The sequence below is a fragment of the Protopterus annectens genome, chromosome 2.part0, assembly GCF_019279795.1.
Source record: "Protopterus annectens isolate FY-2018-M chromosome 2.part0, PAN1.0, whole genome shotgun sequence".
Lineage (NCBI taxonomy): Eukaryota > Metazoa > Chordata > Ceratodontiformes > Protopteridae > Protopterus > Protopterus annectens.
In genome coordinates this window covers 1269085860-1269109788 of record NC_056728.1, presented here as the reverse complement: position 1 = coordinate 1269109788, position 23929 = coordinate 1269085860, and the positions used below count along the sequence as shown (strand labels likewise).

Genomic DNA, 23929 nt, shown 5'->3' with positions numbered 1-23929 from the left:
ATATACTCCTGTGAGCCACCCAGGACTAAGATGCTAGGGATGCTGTCCTGTCAGTTAAGAATGAAGGCAAGATAGGACAGCTTCACATAAAGAAGTTATGTTCTTACCATAACGTTCCATGTGAATGGTCCATCTCATCCTTCATTCTTACGTTCCTCCCTCCAACCCCCAGACTGTGGTCTCCTAGGGGAGCTGGACTTTATTAACAATTTGTCTTTGACCCTTTTCAGGTTTTTTTTCTTACAGTGTAAGAGGTAATCTTTATACAATTTTTAATATGCACACAAACAAGATCTGAGGAGCACACTAGAGGATCATGGGATGGGGGATTAGCCTCAAGCTAGTTGAATACCTCAGGCTTGTAAAAAAAACTGCTGAGTTGGAGCCAAGGATTGGTTCCAACCTCATCAGTTAAGAATGATCTCCTCTCTTAAAGTCTCCACCAGAAAACTGTATAACAGCAAATGGAAACATTTTGTTTATTGGGCCTCTCAACATGATATTGATCCTTGTATCACTCCTGTTTATAGTGTTCTGGAGTTTCTGACTATGCTTTTCCACGAAGGTGCAGCACAGCCACTGTAAGAGTTCAATTGGCTGCAATATCCAGTTTTCACCTGGGATTTGAAGGGTCTAATCTTATCTCGCACAGATTATGTAAAGCCTTTCTAAAAGGGACTTATCACCTTAGGCCACCTGTCAGACAACCAGTTGCCCCCTGGAATTTAAATTTAATACTGTCTCAGCTTATGCTTCCCCCCTTTGAACCCACATCTTCTTGTCCCTTGAAGTTCATTTCTTGGAAAACAATATTCTTGGTGGCTATTACCTCAGCTCATAGAGTTTCGGAACTACAAGCTCTTTCTATCAGGCCTCCGTACCTGGTTTTTCATCCCGACAGAGTGTCTCTCAGGACAAATCCCACCTTTCTTCCTAAGGTCTGCTCCGAAGTCAATTTGAACCAGTCTATTGAGCTGTCCACCTTTTTCAGACACCATTCGAATAAATTAGAATATATGTTACATAAACTTGATGTTCACAGACAACTCGGGTTTTATTTGGACAGAACAAAGGAGTTTAGGAAATCAGAACAACTCTTTGTTTCCCATGCGGACAATAAAAAGGGGCTGCTTGTGGCTAAAGTTACATTGTCTAAGTGGTTATCTGATTGCATAAAATATATATATATTCATCAACCAACCAACCTTTAGAGCATAGTGTGAAAGCACATTCCAATAGGGCTGTGTCTACATCTCTGGCTCTTGCAGCCTGTTTGCCTTTAGATACTATTTGTGCAGCTGCTACTTGGTCCAGACCTCATACATTTATCACTCATTACAAAGTGGACAGGGCCTCCAGGGAAAGGGCTTCCTTTGGTTCCACTGTTCTCAGGAATGTACTCCCGTGAGCCACCCAGGATTATGGTGCTTGGGACGCTACCCACGTGTAAGAACAAATGGTGAGATTGAACTTCACATAAAAGAAGTTATGTTCTTACCATAATGTTCCATGTGAGTTGTTCATCTCACCACTCTTGCACTCCCTCCCACATTCCCCCTCCAGGTTCTGGAAGAACTGGCATGACTGGGGGTCTGGTTGGTCTAACTAGTTTCCTTTACTCCAGCCAGAGTATTTCTTGGCAAATTGTAAATATATGTATACATGTGTATATGTTTGGCATATTAGTATGTTTAGTCATATTTTTTTTTTGCTGGCTTCAGCAAACTAGATCTGAGGTTAGTCAGAGAGCATCATGGGATAGGGACTGTGCCTCGAGCTACTCAGAGATCTTGAGCTTGGAAAGCGGCCGGCTTGGAGCCGATGGATCGGCTCCGTACCCACGTGTAAGAACAAAGGTGAGATGAACAACTCACATGGAACGTTATGGTAAGAACATAAATTCTTTTTCTTTCACTTCTTTGCCAACATACTTTAGTCATCTGATAGCAGTTTCCCATGGCAGTATCAGTTGTGTTATACATGGTTGTTATTAAAAGTTTGGGTTTTGTACTCACAGTCTTTAAGTATTATCCTTCCCCTGTCACTTAAAACCTTTTACTCATACTCAGCATGTCCACAACCCTCTTCAAGATACAAATCTTACTTGTCTTTTCTGGCTTTTAAAATGCTACAGTGGACATTGTCTTTAGCGTAAAAACAGAAAGAAATAATTGAAAAAAACAGATTTTTTCAAATGTGTGAATTGCTCCATTGCCTGTACTCACTGTAGTAATTTAGAGTTCAGTGATAACAGTATGGTAACATGATTTAAAAATGGTAGTGAGATGACTTGTTTTCAGATGAGTACACTGAGACTGTCTGAGTGTACCCATGTCAGTATTTCACATGGCCCAGTGTTCTACTGTTAATATCTAAAATCTGCCAATGAGAAGTAAAACAGCTCTCGAAGGGTATTTTTCATTTATGCTTGTCAAAGCATTCTGTGCTGCCTGCTGGGGACTTTTGTAAGTGAAAAGTTAACTTTTCTTTGTTTTGAGCCCACAAGTTTAGTAAAAGTGATGTATTCGGATTTTCTTAGGTGCATTTCATTTAGCTGTAAAAGTTTATGAACTGCAGGGCCTCAAGCATAAAGAATATTTCATTTTTCCACAAGGACAGAGTGATTTTATGAAAAAAAATATGCCTTAAGTGGTCTGCGAAGTTTTCTTTAACCAATCAGTTTTAGCTGCCTGTTTAATTCTCCCAAAGAAGAAGACAAGTAACAGAATTAAACAAGGGTTAGGAGATTCTTTGACTACTTTTCTGCCCCTTCCCACCATCAGTCAGTGGGTGCAGTGCAATGTCATGCTGTCTAAACTGAAGTCAATGATTTTTTTTTTAAATATACCTATTCCGCGGTGGTACGGTGGTAGCATTGTTACCTCACAGCAAGGGGTTCTCCCATTCAATTCTCGGCTTGGCTTTGGAGTGTCTTCTGTGTGGAGTCTGCATGTCCTCCCGTGGTTGGGTAGCGTTCGAAAGACATGCGTGCGTAAATGGGCATGCCTTCACTGAAGGTTGGGCATTGAGCTGGCACCTCGGCGTTTCGTAAAAATCTACTGCCAATCATTAGCGGACCGGAGTTCCACTGTGGCGACCCCTTACTGGGAAAAAGCTGAAAAGACAAACAACAACCTACCTGAAATGTAAGCACTCTTTTGCCAGATTCTCACCCCCACCTTCCCTCCCCCAGATAAAGATTTAGGTGTCACCACTATTTCCCCTGTGATGTTTGAGTTAGCCTTAACTGCTCAAGCCCAATACTCCCCACCCCCTCTGGTGGTTTCTTTGGTGCCTAGAATCATTGTAGAACCTAGAGTGAGTGAGTGAGTGAGTGAGTGAGTGAGTGAGTGAGTGAGTGAGTGAGTGAGTGAGTGAGTGAGTGAGTGTGTGTGTGTGAGCATAATCGAGGTGAAAATCTCTTATGCAGTGGAGCTATCTCCTTTTCTAACACTTACTCTGCAGATGTAATTGTTTCATTTTTCAGTATGAAGAACCTGTCATGGCATCAGTTTGCCAGATCTTCTAGATGTGAGACTAATGGCTAGGGGTTCAGCTTCAATCCAGGTTAAACAGATTCCATATGTTAAAACTTTCTGTTTTGCAAGTTAAGAAGGCCAATGTATCAGTGTTTACTGCACAGATAACTTCTTCAGATGTCTTTTGCTATGATGAACATCTCTCACAACTGTCCCTTCTGTGTGGGCTGGGTTGAAGTGAGAAAAAAAAATCATTCCTATATTTTAGGGTGAAATAGTGACGTTGTTGACCATAAAATAGTCCTGCCCTCCATACAGAGTACAAGTGTATTACTGAAGTGTTCCTGCTAATTTTCATGCTTCATAAATTATCTATCACCCCCAATCTAGTTTTATTGGGATGTCTTGCCAGCAGCCATCACTAGAGGTTATTCTCTAGCAGTGCTTTTCAGTCATCTGTACTCCAAGAGGAAAAGCTGATCTGTTGTCTTTCATTCAGGCCTTTCCCTTCTTTCTAGATAATTGTCTTTAAAGTTTCATTCACAAATACAAGTGGCAGACTGCACCTTCATACTGTCTGGCCAAGTTTTCGACTTGCTTTTGTTTATTACATGGAGGGGTATTGTTTGGAGCTTATGACTTGCAGTAAGTATCTCACTTTTATTTTCTACACACAGCTTTTTATTACTGATCTAAAATGGTGTCTACAGTGTAATAAACTTTAGATAGAGGAGGAATAAATTATTATAATAAACAATGCGTTTTAAAATGTGGGAAGTGAAAGGTGATCATTACTGCCTGGCTGTGGAGAACTGCTTGGGGTTGAATATGGTGATTTTTTTTTTTTTGCTTCATTTGATTATGCAGTATTACTAAAGGGAGAGAGCACTGTACTAGTAAGATGTAACCATGGGTAAATTAGAATAGCTGTAACAGTCTGATGTGTTAGCACCAAAGTTAGTCTCTCAAGCTGGGGAAGAAGATTATAGATTTTGTGAAGGACCTCCACAGTAAATTTGCAGACTTTCAGTTTCGAAGTACAACACCCCCAATGGGCAACACTGTAGTGTAGGTAAACTAGAAAAAATGCTGCTTTCTTGAGCCTGTATGGGAACTCTAAACATTACATTTATTTCTCATTTGAAGAGCTGAAAAGATTACTAATATTTTATTGGTCTTTTTATTGAAGTATTGTGGGCATGGACTGTGTTTTTGTTTTGTGGTGTTGAAAGAATTTATATAGTTTAAAGCATTACATTTACCAAATTAATTTGTAGACAGTCCAAAACTGATTTTGTCTTGCTTTTTTAATTTCAAGGTTTTCTTGAGACATTTGAAGAGACTAAAATGCAAGAGCTGGAAAGGAAGTCACAGACTGAGGCCAGCATTGTTGCTCTTTTGGAACACATGAGTAGGGTATGTATTATAGACCTGTATCTTACTGTCTGGCTGAATGTAAAACCTTCGCTGTCAGACTGCCCATCCTTTATCTTTCCAGTTTAAATTAATTCAGGAACTGTTCACTTCATTGCAGACAGACCTTGTTGAGAAGAAACAATTAAAGTTAGCCTCTTTGCCTGAGGTAACTACGACCTCTAAGTTAGTTTGAGTAAGTAAGAAATGTTTTAAGATTTTATGACTCCCTAAAGAACATTGAATTTTTAACAATTTTTGTAGTCTGTGAAAGAATGAATTTCATTTCAGTGACTGGAGTCTCTGACAGATTTTCATAATCCCCTTAAACTTCTTTTTTTTCTTTTGGCTGTTCCCATTAGGGGTCGCCACAGCGGATCATCTGTTTCCACTTCTTCCTGTCCTCTGCATCCTGCTCTGTCACATTTTTGTCTTTAACTATGGGCAAAGATATCAAACTAACACTGTTTAACAAACACATTTTATTTGAAATCAAGTCCCCTTTGAGGTTCATCATTTGATCACCGTTGCAGTAGCCTAACCTGTTTGGGTTATATCCTATCAAGGATATGACAGCTAAACAATATACGAAGATGTTGGCACCTCCCACTCACCCCCACCGCTGATAAGCTTGAACAGAACTGCAGAAAATCAATAGTTTGGTCACAAAACCCTTTGCGCTTTCTTATCATAAAAGTGTATTTTTTTCAGGCTTCTGTGGATTGACATTCAGCTACTACTTCTTCAAAGGTGGGCAGATAACTACCCTTCAGGAGGAAACCTTCTTTTCACAAATATTGCTATACGTATTTGTAAAAAGTTTTTTTTTTTTTTTTTTTTTTTTTTTTTTTAATAGCTAAGACAGCTAGTTTAATGGACTGTCTGTCACAAGACAAGTTTGCCATGAAACTTTCTTACCTTCCTTATCTTTTTGTCTGTGAAAAATTTGTTTTAGAAATTAGTTTTTTTATCTAATGCTAATTTAATTAACTAATTTAGTGTTTCTAGGATCTGGAGCAAATGTTTTTGAAGGTTGTCACTGTTATTTTTTTCATAAACACTATTTGTTAGTGTTTGTCTGCACAACAACTCTTCCAGCTCCACCATGTTTTATTCATTCACTTTTTTCATTTGAACAGTGTTGCAAGCTATTGGTTTCTGAGTTATTCCTTTCAACAGTCACATGAGAAAGAAATATTCTAGGCAGCCTTTGTCAGTACAGCAGGATTATTCTCTGCCTCAGCCACTGATAAGTTGACTTTACTGTGGCCATATTTGATTCTTCAGATCGCACATCATCATCCCTGGATCCCTCTAGTGTTGTCCATTTAGCCACCAAGGAGTGGGAGTCAGACACATTCTCTGAGGGTGTAGGAGTATATTCTACGGACATGGCATAGAGTCTTGTCTGTTTTGGGGGAAGAAGCAGGTGATACTTTACTGCATGGATGGGCTAAAGTGCTTGTTTCCAGGTGGTGTACCTGCTTGGAGTCTGTCTATTTCTAGGAGTCTTCTATAAAAAAGAAACAGAAAGTTAAAGAAGGCCTTCAACACCATCCCCCACTCTGGAATCATAGATAAACTTACTAAGCTGGGCATTAATCCCTACTTCACTCGATGGGTTGTCGACTGGCTTACTAACAGAACCCACACTGTAAAAGTTGCTCACTCCAAATCCAGCTCCAGACAAGTGACAAGTGGAGTACCTCAGGGTTCAGTCCTGGGAACGCTCTTGTTTGGCATCTACTTCTCTGAAGTACAGGCCAACACTAAAGGGACTCTGGCTAACAAAGTTCGCAGATGACTGCAAACTGGGAGCCATTATTGAATCCCCAAATGATGGGGATATTCTACAAAAGGGCCTTACAGAAACAGATGCTTGGTGCCAGAGCCATGGGTTCAAGCTCAATGCCAAGAAATGTATAGTTATCCCCTTTGGGAAAAAACATGTACTCGTGAATTACCACATAGGTGCCAGTACACTAAATACTGAAAGTGTGATAAGAGACTTAGGGACACAGGTGGACAGTGGTCTCACCTTCGGTAACCACATCGCCCCAACAGTCAGGAAATCCTTCTATGTGGCACACCTCATCACTAAGGGCTTTTCATCCAGAAAAAAGGAGGTCATTGTTCCACGGTACTCATCCCTCATTAGACCCATTATAGAATACAGTGCCCCGTTTGGTATGTACCTCTCAAGACATCTGCAACAACTGGAAAGGCTGCAGAAATACCTCACTAAAAGAATCACAGGCCTAAAGCAGATGCCCTATGCTGACCATCTAAAAAAACTCCACCTATAATCTGTTGCATATCATCTACTCAGAAGCGATCTTTGCTTAACATGCAAGGCCATGTCAATCCCAGAGCTGGTGGACATGCTACACTTAAAGAAATCCCAATCCCTCAGAGACACACACTCCAGGGATCTAAACCTTGTCATCACAATGAACAAAACATGCTGGAGGGATAGGTTCCTGACCCAGAGACTCCCCAGACACTGGAATAGACTGCCCATACATGTCAAGCAGCGCCTCTTTGGCCCTCTTCAAAAGGAACCTTGATGACTGGATGGGAGATAGGAAATTCACCCCGGGGATCACGTCAGTCACCCTGCTAGACAGAGGTGCAGGGAAGTAAATACTGTGGGAAGAAATAGCCAGGGAATTATTATGGCTAGGCCTGTATAGGCCCTAGGGCCGATAGCCTAGTACCAACCTGTGAACCTATAAACATGTACTTTCACCTGTCTATGTGACCTTGGACAAGAAAACTTCATTAGGCTTTTCTAAGGGCTTATTTTAAGCTCTTAACCTTTTGTACTCTGATTCCTCACTGACTTTTAAAAGAAAAGTAATTCCTTCCATTTCTGACATTGATTTTTAGTCAAAAGAATAGGTACTTGATTGGGAGGGGGTCTCTTGTTAATTCTACTCAAGCAGAGTATTCTGATTCTATATAAAGTGATGCTTCTGACATCACCTCTGAAGAGTTGTATTTTTCTGAAACCATGACAGAAATTAAAAAGTTATTTTAATGGGAACAGAGTGATATTTCAGTTTCTCAGAAAAAAAATTATTACAATTTACTACAACTAGATTTTCCTTAGGCTGCAGCTGTTCTTCCCATGTTACCAGCTTTAGAAGACATTTTCTTAACACCCTGCAGTATGTCTGACAGTCATCCTTAAGCCTCTAAAAGGCAGATATATTGAGCATGTAAAGTTCTTCAGGCTTATGTCTGTCTGTCTTCTAATTCCAGATCTGAGCCTGCAGCTATTTCCTTGACAAAACCATTTGCAGTCAAACATTTGATGAATACTAACCCCATTTCTTCTGATAAGGATATGAAAGCATTTGATACAAGAGTGGAAAAAAAGTCACTTAACATTCAGAATTTTAAACTGTCAAGATCTTGTCTAGAGCAACTGCTGATGGTTCAGTTATGAGAGGATTTGCTTGGTTATGTTCACAGAATCTAGCTGGAATGGTCAAAGCTGAGATTTTAAATTCTCCTCTTGACAAGAAGTATTATTTGGACCATCTCCTGCTGAGGTCCTGAAAAGATTTGATAAAGAGGTAGTTAATTCATGAAATTCACAGATTTTTCAACCTTTGTTTTCTAATTTTGTTAGGAAATTTTCTTCCGGCTTAGTATCCTTTTACAGGAAATAAAGCAAACAGCTTGAACAAACTTCAAGAAAATAGACTTTTAAAAGGCAATGGCAATGAGGCTTGAAAAAGAAAGGTTGAGCCTCCCTGAACCAAAGATAGTCCAAAAAGGCAGAAGGGCTATCTTCACTTTCAGACACCCTACCTCCCCACCCCATCCCAACTCCGGCAGTTCTTTAAACCTTTCTCAAAGTCTAGGTCTGTATTTTACTCTGTGGTATCAGATAATCTCAGGCAAATGGGTTCTGAGAATCATCCATCATGGAAACAAATGAAAGTGGAACTTCCCGACTTTCAGAGCATTCCTCCACATTCTCCAAATAAGACCTTCCTCTTTCCCCCAGTCATCTAACATATGCCACCCCTGAAAGTGATAGAACCAATGTCCCCAGATCAAGAAGGGAAAGGATTTTATTATTTTATTATAGAATTTTTCTGGTCCCAAGAAGAAAGCACCTTTGAGACCAGATCTAGACCTTTCCTTTCCTTTCTCAGCCTGTATGTTAAAAATTTTCAGTGTTCAAAATGCTATCCCTCTAATCCCTGTTAGCTTTCATTCCTGCTGTCATGACATTCCAGCTTCCAAAGATTTCAGGCATTTTTGTTTAAGATTTTCTGTATCTGGCTTACATTTTCAGTACTCTGCATTACTCTTTTATAGCCCCAAGGGTGATAACAAAGTGCCTGGCACCAGTGATAGCTCAATGCAGGTCGCAAAGCATACATAATTTTCTGTATTTCAACTGTCTTATATTTGCAGTCTTTTTCAAAATATCAAGGATCTCTTACCTTAATTTAATCTTTCAAAGTCTGAGATTCTAAGTGAACATTCAGAAATCTTCTCTTATTTTGTCCCGCAGAATAGTGATCTTGCGATGCCTCCTGAATACATCCCTAGAGAGGGCTTTTCTCTTGCAAGACTAAGTAGACTTAGATCTCTTTCTGAAATTTCCAGTCTGTCTACCACTTAATTCAGGGGATATTGGAGGATTCTGGGTTTCATTGCATATATGACTGTTATGATTCCTTTGGCTAAACTGCATATCTGGAAATATAAGTATTCCTTAAATCAGTAAACTGGAGTTACAGTGGTGGAGAAACCAGATATCTCTGAATCCTGGTCTTCCCTTCTCCCTTTTACCTCCTAGTCAGTCTGTAACAACATATGCTTCAGACTTTGCTTGGGGAGCTGTTACCATGGGGGTGACAAAACAGGACATAGCAGAACGCATACATTTCAAAGAGATGTTGGTGGTAATAAATGCTTGCAACCATTTGAATCATCTTTAGTCTCTAGGACCTCTACAGGTTATCACAGACAGCAGCTTAGTCATGTGTACATAAACAAACAAGGGGGTAGCAGGTCATACCCTTTCTGCAGAGTAGCCATGGTATTTTGGGATGTAATACCTCAGCACAGTCTAACCCTACAGACTTTCTACATTCTGTCACAGCAAAACATTTTTGCAGACAAGCTGAGCAGGAGCAGGATAGACCCTCACAAATGGAAATTGACCCAAGTGTCACCCACAAATTGATACATTTGTAAGAACTCCTCAAGTAGATCTGTTTGCCTCCATTCACAACAGACCAATAAATAAATTCCGCTCCAGGATTCCTTACAAACAAGTCTGAAGAACAGATGCTTTTATCATTCTCTTGGATGGGAATGTTCCTGCATGCTTCCCACCCTTTCCAGTAGTATCAGTGGCCATTTAAAACATTCAGAAAAACTCTTTATTTTGGCCCTGGCAACAGTCTTGAAATGGCCAGGGCAAATACCACAAGTTTCATCACAGACTGGACTTATAAATAAAAACAGAATGGAGTAACAGACAGCACCAGACTTAAAAAAAAAAAAAAAAAAAGAACAAGCAAACCATCATAAATCTACTGTGTTGTTCCTTGAAACCAACATTTAATTGCTCTCAGAGTCATGTTGAACGAATGATAGTGGATTTCAGATTTTTTTTCTTGTGGGGTTCTTTGATACACCCCAGTGTGAAACAGTTAACTGTATGGATGCTATTTTTCTAAACCTTTATTTATTTATTGACATTTGACTACCAGGAAAGTCTGCTTAGGTAAGAGCCCATTTTCAGCAAAGGCCCAGGAAAAAGAGATCCAAAGTATTACAAAACATTTTAAAAACAATCATTTTATAGTCTTTAAAAATAATGCAAAAAACAACTACGTTTAAATAATTATGCCAAATTAGGCATAATATGAAAACATTGGTTAAGAATAGATTTGAGTTATATGACTATAATTTAATAGTAAGAGAAATTTTAGCCAGTTTATAGACACATTAAAGGTAATTTAGTATAACACAAACAAGAATTGCAAGGATATTAAATTATCACTTAAGACATAGGCAACTGTTAAAAAGGAAAACGACCATGTCATCATGTTTCAAGTTACATTCATTATACATCACATATGTTCTTTTTTATAACCATTATCAGTACACCATTCAATATATTGCTCAGTTTCTGCCTTACCTTATACTTCACTCCTCCTCCTGAACATTATTCTGTATGTATTGTTCCTACAAGTTCCATTTATTTCCATGTAATTTGCTCATTCCCTTTTCTAAATATCCCACTTAGGTTTCATAGGTTCATAGGTTCATAGGTTCGTACTAGGCTATCTGCCCTAGGGCATTTATAAGCCTAGCCAGAGTATGTGTGGCTTTCACCACCCCTTAGGATGAGAATACTACGCCCTTTTAGGGTTTAGTTTACTGTGCCTCTGTCTAGTAGTGACACAGAGATGACCCCCGGGGTAAACCTACGATCTCCCATCCACTCGTCAAGATTTCTCTTGAACAGAGTCAGTGAGGGGCTCTGCCTAACATGTACTGGGATCCTGTTCCAGAGTGTAGGGAGCCTCTGGGTTATGAATCTGTCCCTCCAGCATGTCCTATTTATTTCTGTGTTGAGGTTTAAGTCTCTTGCTCTCGTGGCTCTGGTGGATTTGGATTTACTAAGGTGGAGCATGGCCATTAATTCCGGATTGGACATGGCCTTGTATGTCAGGCACAGATCACCTCTGAGTAGGCGGTATGCGACTGAATAGAGCTGGAGTTTTTTCAGTCGGGCAGCATATGACATATGTTTAAGACCCTTTATCCTCTTGGTGAGGAACATTTGGGGTCTTTCCAACTGCTGCAGGTGACGGGTAAGATACATCCCAAATGGGGCATTGTACTCAATTATTGGCCTGATAAGAGAAGAGTACAGGGCACAATGACCTCACTTGATCTAGATGTGAAACCCTTCATGATAAGGTGGGCAATATAGAAGGTCTTTCTAACCACTTTGGCAATGTGAGTGTCAAATGAGAGGTTACTGTCAACCTGGGTCCCAAGGTCCCTGATTACCTCTTCTGTACTTAATGGATTACCACCTATGTGGTAATTTGTGGTGTTTTTCCCAAAGGGTATGACTATACATTTTTTGGCATTCAGCTTAAGGCCATGGCTCTGGCACCAATTATCCGTTTCAATGAGGCCTCTCTGAAGGATGTTTGTGTCCGCTGGAGTATCAATTATGGTGCCCAGTTTGCAGTCATCTGCGAACTTTGTCAGCCACAATCCTCCTATGTTTGCCTGTACCTCGGAAAAATAAATGCCGAACAAGAGGGGTCCCAGGACTGAGCCCTGTGGGACACCGCTTGTGACTGGCTTAGAGTCTGACATAGCTCCAGCAACTCTGACCCTGTGGGTTCTGTCCTTGAGCCAGTTTGCAACCCATCTTGTGACATATGGGTTTACATTTAAGCTGGTGAGTTTGTCTATGATGCCCGAGTGGGGTATTGTGTCAAAGGCTTTTGCAAGGTCAAGGTAGGCTGTGTGAACTGCCTTACCCTCATCAATGGCCTTAGTGACTGTTTCAAAAAAGTCGATCAAGTTCAAGAGGCAGGATCTGCCTTTGACAAAGCCAAATTGGGTAGGATCCAATGTCTGTAGATCCCCAATGTTTTTGTTTATGAGTTCCATAATGATCCTCTCCATAGCTTTGCAGACCAGGCTCGTCAAGCTTATGGGGCGGTAATTTCAAGGGTCTGTAGAAGCACCGCCTTTGTGAAGTGGAACCACTGTATCCTGTAGTAAGGCTAAGATTAAATAGGAGCCTTATGTGTGGGTTTAGTTCCTCTTGAGTTCATGTAGCACACAGCCGGGACACCGTCCGGTCCCATTGATGCTGTGTTTTAGCTTTAGAGAGCGGCTCTCACCTGGGCATCTGAGATATTAGGGAGGCTACACTCTGCTGGGATAGTTATTTCTCCTTTTGGGGGAGGAGAAATTTGCACTGAACCTGTCTGCCAGAATGTTGGCAATGTCAGTGGGTTCAGTGTATTTTGTATCATTTTGGACTAACTCTGAGCATATCTGGGAGTTTCCACCCAGATTTCTAACATAGCTAAAGAAGGCCTTGTGATTGTCTTTGTGTCTTTTGCGATTTTTCTCTCAAAGTTGGCCTTGGATGATTTTATGAGTGATCGTAGTTTTTGCTAGTACTGATCAGAGATGCCTTCCCTTTTAGGGATTTTGCTCTGTCATGTAGTAGCTTCCTCCTCCTGTTGTAGAGTTTGTTTATGGCTGGGGTCCACCAGACCGGCCTGCCTTTGGGGAATGGGTCTTGGTTTTATTTGGGATTGCATGATCCATGCATTCTTGAAAGTGCCCGTAGAAGGCATTTGCAAAGGATTCAGCAGTGTGGGTTGTGGTTTCCACTAGCCCAGGGGCCTTGAAGATACCATTTCAGTCTTAAGAAGTGTGAAGTTGGCTTTTGAGAAGTTCTTCACTGTGGTCTTTTGTGCAGGGGTGGGGCGGGATGTGGATTTCCAGTGAGATTAATTTATGGTCTGATCTTACCAGAGAGGATACTTCGGTGTGGAGCATTTTGTCCCCATGTTTGTGATGATCAGGTCTAGTATATTGTCTCCTCTTGTGGGAATGGTGACCAGTTGTTCCATTGCATTTGAGTTAATGAATTGTAGGAACCTTTGGGCTAGGGTGTTGGGGCTTGAGTAATGTTCCCAGTCTATGTTTGGGTAGTTGAAGTCTCCCAATATAATGGTATTTGGAGAGACATTCATACTCTCTAGTGTCTTCAGGAAGGCTGTGTGGGGTTCCTGAGTTTGAGAGGGTGGTCTGTAACATGCTACAAACTGTAAGGCAGTTTTGCCTATGGTTAGTTGCACCTGGATGGTCTCCGATGCTTACTAACCTGGAGGTGTGGGTATCTTTGATGAATATGGATACCCTCCTTTTATGGTTCGGTCCAAGTTTTGGGGCGGAAAGCATGATATGAGGTAAAACCTGATAGTGCTGGGGTGCTCTCCTTGAACCAGGTTTCAGTCACTGCACAGACATCAATATTCTCCATACTGAGAATGCATCTTGAGGTTAGACTTCTGACATTGAGCAGCATTACCCTTACTTTTTTCCACTTGTGTTTTCTAGGGGTGGGTTTGTCCTTTGAGCCTTGCCTAAAAAGGCACTATGGGGTGGCAAGAGCCTTGGCCAATATCCGGGTGACAGGTGCAAGCCGTCCCTTGCAAAGCAGCGTGGCTTGTCCAGCATGTCATCCCAAGACAGACATTGGATCCCCTTAGAATGACACCAGTAATTAAGCCAATTGTTAAAACTGATCATTTTGTCTTTGTACTGTGGCATCATTCTTGGTGAGGGTAAGATGCTGCTCAGGGTCAGGGTCATACCAGCCTGGGCTACATAATCAGAGAGCTCCTCTATCTCTTTTCATGTAGTCCAGGGAGGTCGCCTCAGGTCATTCACACCGGCATGTACAATGACTGAGTCATATTTGTACTTGCTGTGGAGTGACCTGAGTGCTTGTGTTATGTGGCGGATTCTAGCTCCCGACAGGCAGCTTACTGTGACCCTTTCCTTGTTCAGTCTGGTGAACTTCAATAATTTTAGCTCTGTTACAGTATTCAGTACTTCAAATACAGTTAGATTTGACTTTTATTTCCATTTTCTAATAATTGCTTTCTTAGCAGCAACCAGAATTATACTTAACAAGGCCTTACTATGTCTAGGCAACTCAGATCCACTCTCACAGCCCAAAAGAATAATTTCTTTAGTTACACTTATTTGCTCACCCAATATTTCTGATAGAGTAAGTTATAGGGAATTTTTAAAATCTGCCAACTCATTACACTCCTAAAACATATGTTCCCAGTTGCTCTTTCTTCCCCATTACTGCTCCAACATTTGCCATCTACCTGAGGAAGAATTCTTTGAAGTCTGCTTGGGGTATAAAGCTACTTATAAAAAACACTTCCAGGCAAAAGCCCTAAACCTTCTAAACTTTGCTGTATATGGGGGAGCCATACATATGCCCTCCTATTGTCCCTTGTAAGTTGCTTATCCCATCTGACCTCCCAAACTTTACTAATTTCCTCTGATTGTTTCTTCATGCAGTATTTTATATGCCCTACTAATTATCCCTTTTTAACAGCAGGTATTTCACTTAGGATTCCCTATCCCTTTCTCTTTGCATGTACCCTGATATCAACCCCTGGTAGAGCTTGTAGTCCAAATATCTTTTTGGGCTCATCCCATTCAGTTACCTTTATTTCCTCCCAATACCTTGGTTCTTTTGCCAGTATTCACCAGTAAATTCCATCCCTATCTTGCCTGTTCTCTGCACCCCTACTTGCAGACATCACTATCAGCAAAATCTCCTTCCTCTATTCTCGTGTTGGCTTAGTTCTTAGAATATGTTCTGCTACTTTATGAATATAATGTTCTGTATGGCTGTTGATATTCTCTTTAAGGATCTGCATCCAAAATCCCATTCTCTCCTTATTTGTTGAATTCCTCCCACTTCATCATAATTATCTCTTTCATCTTTGAATTATAATTTTCTGCTTATGTTATGTATATGAACCTCAACTGTGTAGTCCTAAACTATTCCTTTAAATCAGGTGATCCTAGGCCACCTTATTCTGTTGGAAGGATCAACTTATCCCACTTAACTCTTGCCCTTTTCCCCTCCCAGATAAATTCCTTAACTCTTTAACTATTGTCCTCAACTTCTCCTCTGGTTGATAAAAGTATGCCTGACCTATATATAAAAATAAAGGGACTAAAAACATTTTCACTGCTTGTACCTTACTATCCATATTCATAAACATGAGGTTCCAGTTTCCCAGATTTTTTGCATTATCTTTTGTTTAGTCTATTCCCGTGTATCCTTAGTTGTCATAACAGAAGTCATTTTAATCTATACTCCCAAATACTTCATCTTGTCACGTCTCCATAAATATGGGTATTGGTGAACCAATCCATGTCTGGGTACATAATGTACGGCTATAACCTTTGCTTCATCTTCATTAATTTTAGATCCCAAAAAGACTTGAAACTGTCTCAAAATGTTCCCAACAATGATGTCCTTTTCTGGACTTATCAGTACAAAATAATATCATCTGCAAATAAAGCCAGCTTTTCTTGATTTCCATACCAATTATATCCTTGAATTTCTGAGTCCATTATTTTCTTAGGCAGTGGCTCTAAATATAGAGCAAATAACAAAGGGGAAAGAGGACACCTTGCCTGGGTCATCTGTTTAGACACAACTTATCAGAAAGGAATCCTTCCACTTTAATTCTTACCTCTGATCCTTCATACATCCCTCTAATTAACCTTATCATTGTATCAAGGAATGTAAATGTTTCCATTGCTGTACTCATAGAATCCCAGTTTACTCTGTTGAATGCTTTCTCTGCAACAAGACCCACCAACACTAGTGGTATTTTCTAATATTCTGCTACCCTCTGGAATCATCACTGTTCTGTTAATGTTATCAAATGTTTGCTTCCCTCCACAAAACCACATTGATGTATATCTATCACTTTTGGCAACAATTTTGCCATTCTTTTAGTTAGTATAGACATAAACACTTTATAATCATGGTTCAAAATTGAAACGAGTCTTTATGAAGCTGGGTGTGAAGGGTCTTTTACCATCTTAAGATATTTAAGCCACCACAGCTTTCTTCCAAGATGTTGGTGCTTCACCTTCTTTTAAAATACTTTTAAACACAACCTTTTACATCTTTATAATTTTCTTCCCTTCTAACATCCAAACTTCCATATGTTCACAGAGACTTTTGTACAGATTGATTATAATCACCATTTTTAGTTAATTTCCTCTTATATTGTCTGTTGATTGTTGAAACTCATCTACCTCTAACATTGGCATACGTATGTCTTCCATAAATATTTCCACATATGCTCTCTCCTGATTTCCACATTTCTGTGCTTTATGCATGTTCTTGAAGATTCTGGAATATCTCTAATACCTCTACATGATTTATTGTTAGTTTTCTTATTATAGGCTGTCTAGGTTTGGCACCAACCATTTCTACTTTCTGTTGCCTAAGTAATTTTGCTAAATGTTGTGCTCTGGCATTATTATCAGAAATAGTTACTTAACAGTAGTCTTACTAAACTCAAGCATATTATCCAGATACTCCCTTATTTTTTTCTTTAGCACTCTGCAGTTCCACCTCTTCTTGTTCTGAGAGATTCCCCTTATTCTGCAATACTCTAACCTTTGTTAGTCCCTCTAAATAATTGCAATTACTTCTTAACCATATCTTTTCTTCTTTATCACACTCACTAGCTGGAACTTTTAAGGAATTTTTTTATCTTCTGTAGTAATTCTTGAGTAATTTGCACTAACCGCTCCTTAAATTCCTCTGTTTTAATAGGTAGGTGGGAAAGCACCAATATCTCATTTCTACTTCCTTACACTGCATATTTATCTTAGTTTTTATTGCTGTATGATCTGAAGTAGTTATTGGATGTGTGCTAAAACTTTCAATTAAAATCACATGTTCCTATGAAATATAATTTCTAGTCTAGTCAAGTTATTGTACCTTAGGGAATAATATGCAAAGTCTTTCCATGTTCCTACTACTGAATTCACGTCTTCCATGCCAACTGTTTTCCTAAATTTCTTTGGAAATCTACCCTCTTTTCTTATGATTTCCCTTCTAGGTACCCCAGATAAATCCTCACTGTAGCAAATCAAGTTTCAGACCCCACATATAAGAAATATGCCCTGCTGAAAGCTGATTATTTCTCCAAAAAAATTTTCAAGCTCCATAATAGTTTTTGGTGGAATGCAAACACATGCCAGAGTAATCCTCTTCCTGTCCCTGTAGCCCCTTACTACCAGAAATCTACCATTATATATATTTTTTCCTGTTCTTCTGTGACTATTGGAGCTTCACTAGCAGTTAGTATAATTACTCCCATTTTCCTTTGTCCTTGATATTTGGCTAAATAACCTTTCTGAAATGCTTTATTAATTTCACATACTAATTTCTTTCCAAATGTGTATTCTTGATCACTGCTGTTTGCACTCTGCATTTCATAATATAATTCAGTACTCTTACCTTTTTGTCTATACCCATAAAACCATTTACATTCTAAGTTAATATGGATGGTGTAGTCATTATGATAAGAAATTATTGATCCCACCTATTATACATGACAGCTTTTTTGAATGTATATTTCCAACTTTTGTGATATCTTGCACACACTAATGTTTGGCAGGCCAATCTTTTGTACATTTGTTTCTTGTCATCTACATTTGAACCTGTGTCATATTTTTAAGACGTTTTGTTTTAATGAAAGCCCTCAAACAAAAAATACAATATGATGTTGTTAGTCTTCATTCCATTCATCACCGATGGATTTCGGTTCTGAGCCCTAGGAACTGAGTCAGCCTTATACCAAGCTTGTGCCAGCCAAAAACTCGCGAGCTAAGATTTACCCATAATCCCTTTCTCCCTGTTACCTCAGACCTTGTTTGCTGTGTTGCTGTAAAGTCGCGTTCAAGCCAGCTCTCAGCTAAGTCTTTGATTTTTTTTTTGATTTTTTTGATATTTCTAAGTAGATAAGTTTTTTTCGAAAGTGTGTTACTTTGCGTCACTTATATTTTCCTGTACTTGTGTATCGCTAAGTCTCCTTTCCAACTTTCCTGTCAACTACCTGTTGGTAATCTTTGTACCATCGATGGTACACTCCCTTCTCTCTACATGCTGTGGTAATCTTCCTATGTAATTGTTGGTATTTTCTGATCTCTAACTAGCTGTAGTCGTTTTTTGGTTGTGTTAATCTGGTTTTTCTGGTATTGTATTGTTTTTGTTGGTGTTTACATGCCTGATAAAAAGGGCACCTCAGGCTTTAAACAATGCCTAAAGTGTGGGGGAAAATGCCTAATAGTGACTCTCATGATTATTGTGTTTATAGTTTCGGAGTGCCTCATTTCTCGGTACAACCACCTTGCTCCTTTTGTCAAGGTTTTAGTTCATGGACCTTGAATGAGCATAATAATAAATTGACTTTGAAGGGCCTTCTTAAATCTCCTTTCTCTGAGGCTCTCTCCATGTTGGAGGGTTTACCCCCTCCTAGAAGAGAGAAAATGAGGCCACATTCCGTTCCCTCCTCACCCTCTGATAAGAAGGAAAGACCACCAAAACCAAAACTTGCAAAGCTTTCTGCACTGGAACAGAAGTTTCGGGACCGTCTATGTCAATAGTGTTGGTGCCAAATTTGTCGGCACCGACAACGTCTATGGCAACGATTGTGACTGATACAAAAATTTTGACGTCAACCCCAATTACGGCTCTGAGCCTTCCCATGGTTCCTTTAGCTCAGATGGACATTGTTGCCCCTATCATCTCAAAATTGGAGATGGTGATGCTGTTAGATGTGCAAGCACGGACCCAATATTCCCCATATGTGAACCCCTTCTTGGGACAGGCTTATAGTCCCTTCTTAGAGCATCCAGAGTCCCCTTCTGGGATATCCACTGTATCCACCAGGAGCCTGTCCAAACTCGATGTGGTGCGCCTTGTGGACCAGTTGCTGACAGCCAGAGGAGATCCCTTCCAATTCAAAATACCAATTCTTCCTAGGGATTGGGATTTCTGCTTTACAGACTCCATCTTACTCTCCTCCTTCATCCTTCTTGCAGGTTACGAAGCCCTCAGCAACAAAGCCTCTCTCGGCACCCTCTGCTTCAGTGCCAATAGTGGATCTCACTTTGGCCCTGGAGTCGACCCTTTGGCCTTCAGTTCCATTGGAACCAGGTCTTCCTCAGTCCTGGGATTGGACTACAAGCACCTCGGTTCCGAGTTAAGCACCAACCATTTCTACGGTGCCAGGAGCCCTGTCGGTACCTATCCAGCTTGAAGCTCCACTCCTGAGAGCGAGCCCAATGGAGCAGGGTGTGACCCTGGTTCCAGAGTTGTCTTTCAAGGTTCTAGGCCCCCATCCCTCTTTGGGCAGTCCTGCCTTCCAGGTGATGGAGTGGGCTCTTGCCTCTGTGAGCAAGCCTTCGGCGTCGGAACCCCCATGTCCTTCCCCTGTGCTGCAGCTGTCACAGGCCACCATCCCAGATTAAGCCACAGGAGACCATGTTGTAGAGTGCCCTTTCCTCTGGGTCCTCCTCAGAAGCTCCCACTGAGGAAGTTCCTAGGAAGAAATCGTGCAAGAGGAAGCATATGGACTCCCCTGAGGAGTCCCACATTGAGGATATGGATTACGATGAAGGGGAAGGGTCTCCACAGTCACCCCTGAAGAGGTCTCCTTCAGATACATCCTTGAGATCTTGGAACAGAGAGGTCATTGGAAGCCCAAAACCCTTCCTCAGAGGAATCCATTTTTCTGCAGGCTTTTCTTGTTCGACCTTCTACCTCCTGGGTTACCCCGCCTGCAGACAAGTTGGTTCAACCTGTGGTGCAGCGGGCCTGGAAGTACCCTGATGCTGTTGAAGCAATCCCCAGGAGATCAGACAAGATCCTGTCTTCCCCTGAAGAACATCCACATTGGTCAAAAGGTTTACCTGTAGATGCTAAGGTGGTGGCGGCAGCCACCAAGAAAGAGCTCGCTAAGGAGAGCCACCTAACAGGGAGTCCCGAGCAGTAGACAAACTGGGGAAGTGAGTTTTTGCTTCATCGACCTTTGCTATTCGGTCTTTGAACTGTAAGGCACATTTCACCAGACTCCAGAGAGAGACCTCATGTCCGAACTCTCTGGTACTCTGTCAGGACAGGTGTCTGATGAGGTTAATGACAAGGCAGCCTCACAGCTAGCGACCCTGGAATCAATTTCTAATTTGTCCATGAGGTTAATTTCACATGCAACTGAAGGGGCGGCTAGAGCTGCGGGTTCAGGCGTAGTTATGAGACGTCACACCTGGATGCGCCTGTGTGACTTCACAGATCCTTTTAAGTCTTCCTTCATTAACGCTCCAGTGGAACCACCTTCCCTATTTGGCCCTAAAGTGAAGGACACGTTAGCTAGGTGTGAGCAGGACAGTAAGACCCTATCTGCACTTGGTGTACGTTTCTCCACTCCTCAGCGTTCCTTTTCCAGGAACCAGAGAACTGGGAAATAGTGGCACAAAACGTCTCAGGGTCCTTACTTATGACACACGGTGCAAATTCACCCCCAGAGGCAGAGGGGACAACTCTTCCTGAAGATGCCTCTACAGAGGCAGAGAGGGTCTGCATAGTCAGGGTTCCAGAGATTCCTTCTCTGGACAGCCCTATCAGAGCTCCTGAAGAGCGGCCCCGATTGCTTTTCGCTGGAATCATTCGGGGACTTCTTTCTCTGCGCTCCAATGCCTGGTTATCAATTACCACCAATTCTTGGGTGCAGGAGATAATATCCAGAGGTTACCAAATCCCATTCAACTCCTACCCAAAACCATCAAATGGAATCCCAGATGTTCCACTCAGTCTATGGGAAGACGCAGCTCTACAAATAGAAAAGCTGTACTTAAAAGGAGTAATCCAGAAAGTCCCACCAGACCAGATCGGATCCAGATTTTACTCAAGGTTCTTTTTGGTGCCAAAAAAGACAGGGGACTGGAGACCAATTTTGGACCTCATCTGTTTAAACAAGTTTGTTAGCCAGTCCATTCTCCCCTTTCTGGAGGAAGGCGATTGGATGTGCTCGATAGACCTTTGGGATGTGTATTACCACATCAAAATGGACAAACACTCCAGAAGGTTCCTTCGCTTCTGGCTGGGAGCCAATCATTATCAATTCCATGCCCTTCCCTTTGGGCTCTATACAGCCCCAAGAGTGTTCACCAAATGCACGGCAACAGTGACAGCTCACTTGAGACTACAAGGACTCCAGGTGTTTCCATATCTGGATGATTGGCTCCTCTCCACTCCCACCAAGCATCTACTGGTAACAGCCTTGCACTACACCCTCTCTTTGGTGCATTGCCTGAGAATCTCCATAAACTGGGAAAGGTCCAATCTAACTCCAACCCAAACCTTGGAATTTATAGGGGTTACATTCAATACCCGCTCTTGCTTGATCTCTCTCCCAGATCACAGGCTTCAAAGACTAAGGATCCAGCTCCGAGTCATACTCTGCCACGACTTGGTTCCAGCTCGAAAGGTCCTGCAGCTTTTAGGGTCAATGGCAGCATCTATATCTATGGTACCCCTAGCAAGGTTTCACATGAGACTGTTACAGTGGCTTCTGTTAACCTAATGGTATCCGAATCAACACCCGTTGTCCTTACAAATTCAAATTACAAATCGGTGCAAATTAGATCTTTTTTGGTGGATGAAGCCAGACACAGCACTTTGGAGCTGACCCTTCCACCCCCCTCACCCAGCGTCATTGTGACCATGGTCGCTTCCCTGATCGGGTGGGGACATTTTCAGGGAATGACTGTCCAAAGCACATGGTCTGATTTAGAGGCCAATCTGCATATAAATATTCTAGAACTGAGGGCAGTGCTTTTGGCTTTGCAAGCATTTCAGTCTGCCCTTCCTTCGGGAGCAATTGCTATCCAGTTGGGCAGCATGTCACTAGTTTGGTACATCATCAAACAAGGAGGAGCCAAGTCCTATCCCCTATGTCGAGAGGCCATGAGAGTTTGGCAATGGGCGATAGCTTCCACCCGCTTTCTGATAGGAATACATATCCCAGGGAACTCCAAAGTGATCGCAGACAAATTGAGTAGGGAGATTCTTCTGCCTCACGAGTGGTCCCTCAACTCCAACTTAGCAGCAAAGATCTTCAGCCATTGGGGCCAGTCTTGCTGCAGCCTGTTCGCCTCCCCGTCCAACCACAAATGCAGCAACTACTTTGCCTCTAATTCCCCTGCAGGGAGAGTCCACAAGGGACATGTTTATCCACGATTGGCCCATGGGACTATTTTACGCTTATCCTCCCATTCCTCTGATTCCTCTAGTTCTGAAGAAAGCTCTTCAGTTGAAAACAAAATTATCCTCATAGCACCATTTTGGCCTCAACAGGAATGATTCCCCTTTCTCTGGCCTTATCTTTTTTGCAGACCGTGGACCTTGGATTCAACTCCAGATCTGATTTCGCACCCTCAAGGGTTGAGCCACCTGAACTTGTCCAGTGTCAAGCTCAAAGCTCGGCTTCTCCACTTCCAGTGATTGCCAGGCATTGTAATCTTTCCTGTCCAGTATGTGACATTATTCTGGCTTTGCATAAACCATCTAGCAGAAAACTTTATGCTGACAAATGGAAAAGATTTTCAATTTGGTCTAGACAGACAGAACTAGATCCTTTTACTGCACCTATGTCTGCTGTACTCCAGTACCTATCTAACTTCTTTGAGGAGGGTGCCACAGCATCAACTGTTGTGTTCATTTAGCTACCATTTCAAATTTTTATAATGGTTTTGGTGACGCCTCTTTAATCTCTCATCGTCTGAGCAAAACCTTTTTGAAATGAATCTATCATTCAAGACCTCCAGTTAAACAGCCCACAGAACCCTGGAGTCTCACGCTCGTCTTACAATCTTTGACACTGCCTCCCTTCAAGTCAGCAGCCACGTGTGACATCAAGTTTCTGTCTTGGAAACCTATTTTTCTGGTGGCTATTACTTTGGCCAGATGCATTTCCGAGCTCCAAGCTCTTTATACCAAGCGTCCTTATTTGATTTTCCACAAGGACAAAGTATCATTACAAACGAACCCTTCCTTCCTGCCCAAAGTAATTTCCGAGCTCTCTATTAATCAGACTATTGATTTTCCTGTGTTTTTTCCTAATTTTTCCAACAAGGGAGAGTATTGTTTACATTTACTGGATGTTCACAGACAATTGAGAGTTTACTTAGAACAAAAACAACCAGGAAATCAGACCAGTTATTTATTTCCTTTTCTGGTCCAAAAATGGGAAAGTCAGTCTCTAAAGTAACCCTAGCCAAATAGCTGATAGACTGTATAATTTTCATTTATAACCAAGAAAGAAAGTCTGTTCCACCAAACATCAGAGCTCACTCCATCAGATCAATGGCAACTTCTGTGGCGTTCC

General features: G+C 41.3%; 1 protein-coding gene across 1 annotated transcript in view; it reads left to right on the top strand.

Moving 5' to 3' along the window:
• The window catches only part of IFT74 (intraflagellar transport 74), a 2643271-nt gene that overhangs the window by 1217449 nt on the left and 1401893 nt on the right, over positions 1-23929 (top strand). The window contains exon 15 of the mRNA XM_044061439.1: positions 4798-4895. Within this exon, the coding sequence (XP_043917374.1) occupies positions 4798-4895 (98 nt within the window). The remainder of the gene's footprint in view (positions 1-4797; positions 4896-23929) is intronic.